Raw genomic sequence first — 9,967 nt, 5'->3', positions numbered from 1 at the left:
AACAACAAAAAACATCATCAAGCTATGAAGCTCAGGTCTCTATGAATACAGGCACAGGTTCCTGTGTACACTCATACACTATACACACTCCACCTTAAGAGACTAAGCAAAAGCTGGGCAAATTTTATGGGCAGCAGTTTTCTTTATAGTATCTGCAACCAAAAAAGCTTCACATTTTAAAGCATTTTTTTTTTCATGGTAATAAGCTCTACATAGTAACAAAAATGTTATGGAGACTCTACAGGGCTGAGGACATAGCTCAGTTGGCAGAGTGCCTGCCTAGCAAACATGAAGCCCTGGGTTCAATACCCAGCATGTCATAAACAAGGTATGGTGGAACACACCCGTAATACCAATATTTGGTAGTTTGAAGCAAGAGGATCAAGAGTTCATGACCAGTCTCAAAAAGGAAAAAAGGAGGGAGGGAGACTAATTTTAGGGGTGATATATACTGCTGCAAAACTCTCCAATGCCTGCCCTAACAAGATTCTCTTAACAAGACATGACAAATCAGCATTGAGGCTAAAGAGGAGGAGAATATTTAATAGTTTTGAAGCAGTCAAACTTGACAGCCCATAGTTTCTTAAAGCTCTGCAACCTGTACAGAGAGTAATGGTTTGAACCTTCAGTTCCAAAGTTCTTGCTTACACTTGCTCCAACAGTTTCTATAACATCTCATGCACTGGTCATCTGTACAGTACCACTTCATTCTGGCACTGATTTCCCAAAATGTCGACACAGTTATTACACAGCACAAAATCTACATTCATTAGTGCTACTGATTTCATCTAAAAGACCTTTGAAAACCCAGAACTGTTGAGTCCACTAATAGCATACAAGTCTAGAATTACCGACCTGCACCATTAGTCAGCTCTTTACTTATTTACAAAACCAGATCTTACTACGTAGCCCTGACCGGTATAAAACTCACTATGTAGACCAGGCAAGATTCAAACTCAGAGATCCAAATGTCTGCCTCCTGAGTTTTGGAAATAAAGTATGTACTAACACACCTGGCCTCATCTGTCAGTTCTTGAAATGAAATGAAGAGAGTAGCTAGCTCAGTAAAGAGCCTTACAAAAGTTCTTCCTTAAAAAACAAAACAAGCCAAGTGGTGGTGGTACACCAGGACTCAGCATTCAGGAGACAGAGGCAGGTGGATCTCTGTGAGTCTGAGGCCAACGTATTCTACAAGAGCTAGTTCCAGGACAGGTTTTCCAAAGCTACAGAGAAACCCTGTCTCAAAAAACACACAATACAAATTTACAGACATTAAAACCCATCTATAGTTCATATCTCAGCTTCAAAATGGCATTTTCTGAAAATTCAGTAAAATCTCCAAACTGAAATAATATCAAAACAAAAATTAGGGCTAGTGGGTCAGCAGTAGAATGCTTGCCTAGTACATGCAAGGTCCTCGATTCTAGGTTCCATTACTGGCACCATCTCCTAAACTAAACCATATTGTAAACATAAAGCAAAAAGACCAGTTGTGGTCATGGTGGCCTATAAATCCCAATATTTGATGGACTTCAAAGTCTACCTCTTCCTTGACAAAAAAAAAAATCAATCAAACAAATGCGAAACACTTTCTGAATTAAAACAAGATAAACTTATCTTTTTTGAAATAGGATCTTACTCTGTATCCCACACTGGCATCAAACTCATGGTCCTCTTGCCTCAGCCTCTAGGATGCTATGATTACAGGTAGAGCCAGAGCTCAGGTTGGAGATCAGTATTTGAAATAAAATTACATTATGAAAATGAAGGCAAGATAAGCATCTTAGTAGTTCTACTTGCACAAGATTACAGCTAATACATTAACCTTCTCAACAAGGTCTGCTTACTTCACAGGGGTTTGAGAAGATTAATGAACAAACACACACAAAGTAATGATCCAGGAGTAGTGGCTCTTTGGGAGGCTGAGGCAGGAGGCAGGCTGTTCTGAGTTATAGGCCAGCACAGTAAGACAGTATCCCTACATACAAGAAAAGTAAGACAGACTAGTGAGATGGCTTAGCGGTTAAGACTTCTGACTGATAATATGTGTTCAATCCCCAGGGACCCACAAAGAAGGACAATGACTCAAAGTTCTCTGATCTCCACCATGTGGGTCATCACACAATATATACATAAATGTAATTTCTTAAAATTTATTTATTTTTACTTTATGTTTATTGGTGTTTTGACATGAATGTCAGTTCCCCTGGAACTGGAGTTACAGGGAGTTGTGAGCTACATGAGACTTGTCTCAAAGAATGAATGGAAGGAGGTGAATCCCTGTTGCCTCATTTTTTTCTATTTTGTAGAATTCATACTTTAAAAGCAATAGATGGGAAAAGATATAGTGGTGGGAGTATAAAAATGGACCTCTGTTGATGCCATGGGTGGTACAAGCTCATCATACTACTCCATACACTTCCTATAGAGTTCAGAAGCTCTGTAATCACATTTTAAGATGCAAAAAGATGACATAAAAAATGGGCAGTCAATAATTAGGGAAAATAGGCTGGGCGATGGTGGCGCACGCCTTTAATCCCAGCACTCGTGAGGCAGAGGCAGGTGGATCTCTGTGAGTTCGAGACCAGCCTGGTCTACAGAGCTAGTTCCAGGACAGGCTCCAAAGCCACAGAGAAACCCTGTCTCGAAAAACCAAAAAAAATAAAAAAATAAAAAATAAAAAAAAAAATTAGGGAAAATAAAGCAAGTGATAGCATAGAGCACCCCTCCCATCACACACACACAGGTTCAACAGTAAACATGAACAAGCTGCTAACAATGGAAACAGATGTCCCAACGAACCAGATGTGCTATAACATCATGGCAACTAAGGGCAAAGAGATGAGGCTGATGATAATGTAAACAGCTTAGTCTTCATCTGCTGGAGAGAACTGAGTTGGAAGCATGCAAAATTAATATAGATCTATCATTTTACTATACATACCTATTATTTTACTCCTCTCCAAATACAAATAAGAACAAGGAACATAGAAGTACTAGCGAGAAGAGTTAACACTTGACTTCAGGATCACATAACAGGGAGAGGCCGGTATTATCACATTTCATCCTAAAGTCATTAGCAGAGCACTGGTTTCAAAAATAAACAAAGAAACCTGTATGTACATGCCACCTTCCCCAAAACACTGTTTTAAAATCAAAACAAAAATGTCCAAGTTAACAAAAAATGACAAACATCTATCTATCCATCTTGACCTACCCATCCAGGTCAAGATGCTTGAGGCACCCTGACCTCTTAAGAACTCCCTCCCACCTGCTTAGAGGGCTGCTTTTATGCCAATTAGTACCTTCCTTTTGCGATCTTACCAGCTTCATATTTTTCTCTAATCTACAGTTCAGTCTTCTGTTTGTTTAGACTTTGCTAGTGCACTCAAAGAATGTGTATAGTGAGAGGAGCAAATAAAAACAAAGTACAATGTTACATACATTGAAGATGTCATAAACTCATTACACTGAAGACTTTTTAAAAAGCCCAAGCATGGTGGCACTGGCCTATAATCCCAGCATTCAGGAGGTGGAAGCAAGAGGATTAGAAGTTTAAGACCATCCACAGCTGTATAGAGTTTGAGGTTCCACACATAATATTCACCATGTCTTCACTTTGGCCAACAAAGCTTTAGTAGCTATTTTAAAGACTATACATACTCTATGAGCTATAGAGATGGCTCAGGAGATACGAACACTAGTTACTCTTCCAGAGAACCCCAGTCCAATTACCAGCACCCATATAGCAACTCACAATTGTCTACAACTACAAGTCTAGATTGTCTGGCCTTCACTGACTAAAAGCACACACATAGTACAAAGACGTATGTGCAGGCAAAACAGTCATACACATAATCAAATAGTATCAAATAGACAATCCCCCAGTTTCCTCACACTCTAATTATGCCTTACTTCTACAAGCACTGAAGTAACAATAAATCTTTACAAGGCTCTCAAGAAGGGCACGTTCATGGACACCTGTAATACCAGCAATACCAGCACTGAGGCAGGAAAATCTTGAGTTCCACATCTACATAGACTACACCACAGAAGAATTTAAAGTCACAAGAGACCCCAGTCTCAAAACAAACAAACAGGCCAGTAGGTGGAGGTGGATCTCTGTAAGTTCAAGGCCAGCAAGTTCCAGGTCAGCCAGACCTGCCCGTGAGATCATGTCTCAAAAAACAAAACAAGTCTGCCTATTCTTATAGGCCAAGATAATGTTCTGTTTTATGGGTATAAGCTCATTAACATATCAAAATAGCACTAAGGCAGGGTTTACAGTAAGTCTTTTATAATGGAGGAAGAAGCACAGGTGAACTGACGTGCCCAACACGACAGTGGTGTTACAGGTCAAGGAAAATCAAAGACTTAAATAAAGTGCAGTAGTGTTATAGTGACCTTAAAGACTACCAGAAATCCACAGCATGAGAAAACCAGAACAGAGTTTAGTGCCTCAACTGCCTCTCAAACAAGGAGCTATTCCAAAGGTAAAACACATACGCTGCATGCCTGCAGACCGACGTAGAAGAACAGTATTGTAGCATGGGTGTCCTGCCTTGAAGACCTAAGTGGGTCAAAGATAGCAAGAGCCTGTGGATGAGTGTCAAGCTCTGTTCTGTACTAAAATTCCTGGGCCTCGAGAAGTCAGTCCAGTTAGAACTTATTAATTAAGGTCCCTATCGAGTCAGCATCTTAGGACTTATCTGTAGTAATAATATGGGGCTACCTCTTTTCAGACATTGTTGGAAACTAACAAGAGCAGAAAGAAAACAGCAGAAAAACAGCAGAAATCACTTCATCCAGTCCTTGTCTTTTTAATGTCTAAGTACAGGAACTCAGAAGGGCCCTAATCCAGAGCAACAGACTCCTGACTTCTCTGTATTACAAAGCTGTAAACCAGAAACAGAAAGGCTGCCAAGTAAATAAAATGTTCACCCCCAACTATCCTACATTCTACACCTTTTCCTCTCAAAAACCTAGCAAAAGTAACCGGGCAGTGGTGGTGCATACCTTTAATCCCAGCACTTGAAGGCAGAGACAGGCAGGTCTGTGAGTTTGAGGCCAGCCTGGGCTACAAAGCAAGTTCCAGGACAGGCACCAAAGCTACACAAAGAAACCCTGTTTCGAAAAAACAAACAGGGCTGGAGAGGTGGCTCAGAGGTTAAGAGAACTGACTGTTCCAGAGGTCCTCAGTTCAATTCCCAGCAACCACATGATGGCTCACACCCATCTATAATGAGATCTGGTGCCCACAACACTATATACATAATAAATAAATTAAAAAAAAACAAAAACAAAAAAAACTAGCAAAAGTGACACTGACTTTTACTCGATAGTCAATCCCTACTGTATACCAGGCATTGTTCTAAGCAGAGCAGTTTAAATAGGACATTTGCAGAGAAGCAAAGATCAGTCTAGATCTAGGCTTACAGTGTAACAGTAGAGGTTCAAAGCACTAAATATAGTATTTACTTAACAAAATGCTATAAAAGAGATCTTAAAAAATGATTTCCGCAAGAGGTAATTAAAAGGTTATAGGTGTGACTGAGGATGAGTAGGATTCCGATAAGAGAACAATTGTAGGAGGATGTCAGACATCAGTATGGGATCAGCAAGCTGGGGATGTACCTGAGTGGTACAGCAATTGCCTAACATGCACAAGGCTCTGGTTCAATCCCCAGAACAGAGAAAACAATCACAAGTACAGTGCATAGGGTGTGCTTATACAGTATCAGTTCGGTGGTGTCCTTAGCTTAAGAGAAACCATACTGAAGAAATGTCACATTTTACCAGCGAAATTTAGTTTCTAATCCAATGGATTCAATGATCCACTAAAGATTTCTGAGAAAAATGACAAAAAGGATTGTGTTTCAAATTAACTTAGAAGTAAAACACATGAAAAAAAATTAAGGTGGGCATGGTAGCCACACCTTTAATCCCAGCTCTGGGGAGGAAAAAGCAAGTGGATCTGCGTTCAGACGGCCTTGTCTATGGAGATAGTTCAAGGACAACCAGAACTATGGGGAAACCTCATCTCAAAAAAAAACAAAACTATAATCCACCCAGAGCGGATCAAAACTGGACAAAGGTGAAGGCAGGTATAGAAGATGAAAGCATTACAGGTAAATCAGCATGCCCTGGCAGATGCCTGGCTGCAAGGGGACAGTCACTTATAAGCCACTGACAGCTAAGACATTAGAAGGTATTGTTAGCAGAAAGAGGCTATCTAAAGGTGGAGCTAGATAGAGGCAGTCATTTAAAGATTATAATCTAGATCTATGGGCCCTATATAATAATCATATTCTATGTTAGAAAAGCAAAACTTCCTTTTGATAAACATAGTAGACAAAGATATACAAACTACAGTTTCCAAGAATCTGCAAATCAAAGCAGAATAACTTAAAAACAATGCTATTTATGTACTTGTTAAGACATGGTACTAAAACAAGTCCTGTTCTTCCCGAAGCACACACTCCAAGTCTTGACATTTTAAGATATTAAGAATGTGTTGTCATTACAGTATGTAACTTAGAAAGCTACTTAATGAATCAAGAGTAAAATGAAGCTATTAAGTACTAACAAACAAGAATTAGAACTGATCTGTCATATATATTGTGTGTACGATCAAACTATCACTTGTTCCAGTTAGGTGACTGATGTTCAGCTTAGAAAATCAATTTGTGCCGGGCAGTGGTGGTGCATGCCTTTAATCCCAGCACTTGCGAGGCAGAGACAGGCAGATCTCTGTGAGTTCGAGGCCAGCCTGGTCTACAAGAGCTAGTTCCAGGACAGGCTCCAAAGCCACAGAGAAACCCTGTCTCAAAAAACCAAATAAAAAAAAAGTCAATTTGTGCTGATTAAGTGAGGTCTTCTGCCCCATGATTAACAAGCAAACTGAGTTTCTTAAGGGTAGACAGCACACACCCCAGCTTTCAGTATTCAAGAGACCATAAACAATGCTACCAAGGACTGTTTTCCAAGTACGAAGCACTTTCATAATGTGGTGAGTATTACACAACACAGAATTGAAGATCCAGTATCTGAGTGCCTACTCCTCAACAGGTAATGGAGTTACAAAATCAGTAATGCTCGACTCCTCCCTTGAACATGGGATTTATTTCTTTAAATGAGTTCAAAAGAAAAAGCAGCACACACTGATTGTTGTGACCATCACTGAGTCACTCTATCAAATTCTTTAATTTTTCCAAGTTTCTGGTTTCTCGTGAGATAAATGAATGAGGAACCACCAAAAAAACAAGGGAGGGAGATTCCGTAAAATATGGTAAGTACGCCAGTGACTTTCTATAGGACTCACAGCAGTGAACACACACCAATGACAAATGTCACCACACAAACATCTGGTTAGTCAACAGTCTTCGCCCTACCACCACCTAAAAAAAAATCCTCACAAAAGCACTCAGTGGATAGAAGGAAGGAACCACCTCACCAGAGAAAGGTACAATCTAGAGAAACGGTCATACATTTTCATAGACAACCTTCTAAAACCAAAAGTCCAACTTTAACTTTTCTGACTTCTGTTTAGAAAAAGTCCACAACTGGGCAGAGATCTTTGAGTTCAAGGCCACTCAGGGATACTGTCACATTGTCTGTCTCTCTGTCTCTCTCTCTCACACACACACTCCAATCCTACAAACTTCATAAATATTTCTGAAGAAATAATGTAACCATTCTTTTGCAGATTATCTGTCTCTACCACAAAAGATCATCTCAAAACGAGAGCAAGACCTTCACACTCCAAAACTTCAGAGTTCTGAAATAAATTAGTAAGCTTCTATCTCAAAAAGTGCCCTAGTAAAGTGATTTTCTATTCTATCTTATTGATCTTAACCACACATACAATCCCTGCAAGATAATAAAGTGAATAATTTGAGCCAGCATTTTCTCAGCAAACATGTAACCAACACTACAATCCAAAGTATTTAAGTTCAAAAGAACCTCAGTCTCCCCACAGAATAAAGGATGCTGTCGGAATATTTCTGAGCTAAGTGTTGTTGGCATCTATTTCTACTTAATTATCCAGAGACACAACACAAACATGAAAGTCCAGTTATCTGCACGTACAATTTATGTAGCAGGGAAACCTTAATTACACGAACCTCAGAGCACTTACTGCACACCATTTACTTAACTCAATGAAAAAAATAAATAAAATGACATAAAAAGATATAAAGACTTTTCCAAAAAGGTGATTTTTTTAAAGTGTTGTCCCACCTCTTAAACAACAAACAGAAAACACTCTTCCAGTGTAACAAGCTCAGTTTAGTTTCGTGTTCCTTCAGTTCCCAGAATGCCCAAGTCAGTACTCAGCTGTCATTGTTAAACTTTCTTACCTTCTGCTACATCATCATCTACGGCTCCTTTCACCTGAGAAAAACACCACTGAATGTCATTCCCTCCTCCAGCTCCTGAAGAAGAAAACACAGCAATTAAAGCGGAGTTCTGTTCTGTTTACTCTCATAAGCACAGAGATGGCATCTGAAACTAGCATGACTCCCCACATAGACAGCCACCAAGGAACCCACGGACTTGGAACCAAATTAGGCTCCAATAGTCCGTAGAGCATTAAAAACAACACGGCAGGTATGAAATATTCAAAGACGGTCTATTAAACATTATCATCGTACAGATAGTCAAAACCTCACTTTCTCTGCCCCTTTAAGACAGTCAGAGCCTTTTAAGTAAGACCCACCAGAAAAAAATTAAACACCAAAAGTTAGATCTCCTTCTAAATGTACAAAAGGCCTACAGAAGAGTTATAAGGCTAAGCTACCATGAAAAATAGAACGAAGAGAAAACTTCGGGAACATTACTGCCTGAGAGGAAGAATGATTCATGTGAACCCTACCACCGCAGCATACACACAGCAAACACAACACCCATTTCTTTACATTCATTAGTAGCAAATCACTGGCTGCACACACAGGAAAAGGGGTGGCAATGAAGGCTTAGGAAGAGCTGGTCAGAGGATGCTGCTTCAGCCTCCCTTCACCTAGCAGACAACCCAAAGGGCCCGGAAAGACCAACTTTGGCCATTTATGATCTCCTACAAAACAGTTCCAATTTTCATTTCATTGTTCAGCAAGGCCAAAGGGCACCTTGTTTGTATGGCAAACTGTAAATCAGCCCAACATAACTTCTTTAAAAATCCTAATATCTAAATAAGTATTGAAAAGACAGGGAAGATTGGTTTAATCTCAGAGACTGCCCATAACTGAAGAGGAAATAAAATTGGGGGGGGGGAAGATACTTCTGGATTTCTAGAAAAAAAAAACTGAATCTCAATCTAGAATTACTCTACTAGGTGAAGGACTTCAAGACAAAAACGCACAAAGATAACTGCCTCTCAAAGGCCATTAACCCTCACTTTTCCTTTACCTAGTCCTTGCAAAATTATTCCCAACCAGTAGTCTCCATGCTTTTTCCCCCCTGCAAGCTTTTATGAAATCCCTCTCTCTTTGGCTATTTATATCACTGAACTCCACAACTATTTTAACTCCGAGCAACCCTTCTGGGAAAAGGACGTCTGCACAAACGATCCCGTGCAAAATGCAAAGTTTAAATTACCTGTTTGCCCCCACCCCACCCCAATCCTTACAACTTCTATTAAAGGCCTAGCACCCGGGAGTGGCGGCGAGGAAGTCATGGAAGGGAGCACAATCGCCACGAAATTCAAGCTTACAACCTCAAAACCTCACCTACCCAGAATGGGGTGGGGGGGTGAGTAGAGGGAGGGGGCCCGTATGCCTCCATTGTATTTTAACTTGCAAAGCGCTCTTACCAGCGCCGAATGTGTTTCTACGGGAGGGCACGCAGAAGACGGGGACGAAGGGAACGGGTGTGCGCGGAGGAGCGGAGGGAGCAGGGTGCAGAGGGGATCCATCTGCACGCCGGCACCCGCCCCACCCACGCAGGCCCCCACCCCACCACACCCGTGCCCGGC

General features: G+C 40.5%; 1 protein-coding gene across 2 annotated transcripts in view; it reads right to left on the bottom strand.

Annotated features, from left to right (window-relative positions):
* The window catches only part of Ppp2r2a (protein phosphatase 2 regulatory subunit Balpha), a 59,361-nt gene that overhangs the window by 48,859 nt on the left and 535 nt on the right, over nucleotides 1–9,967 (bottom strand). Inside the window, exon 2 of one of the 2 annotated variants that reach the window (XM_005355475.2) lies at nucleotides 8,358–8,432. In XM_005355475.2, the coding sequence (XP_005355532.1) occupies nucleotides 8,358–8,432 (75 nt within the window). Of the gene's footprint in view, nucleotides 1–8,357; nucleotides 8,433–9,967 lie in introns of those variants that run through there. The other variant, XM_026783223.1, reaches the window with a different exon arrangement.

The sequence above is a fragment of the Microtus ochrogaster genome, chromosome 17, assembly GCF_000317375.1.
Source record: "Microtus ochrogaster isolate Prairie Vole_2 chromosome 17, MicOch1.0, whole genome shotgun sequence".
Lineage (NCBI taxonomy): Eukaryota > Metazoa > Chordata > Mammalia > Rodentia > Cricetidae > Microtus > Microtus ochrogaster.
This window is presented reverse-complemented; position numbering and strand designations above follow the sequence as displayed.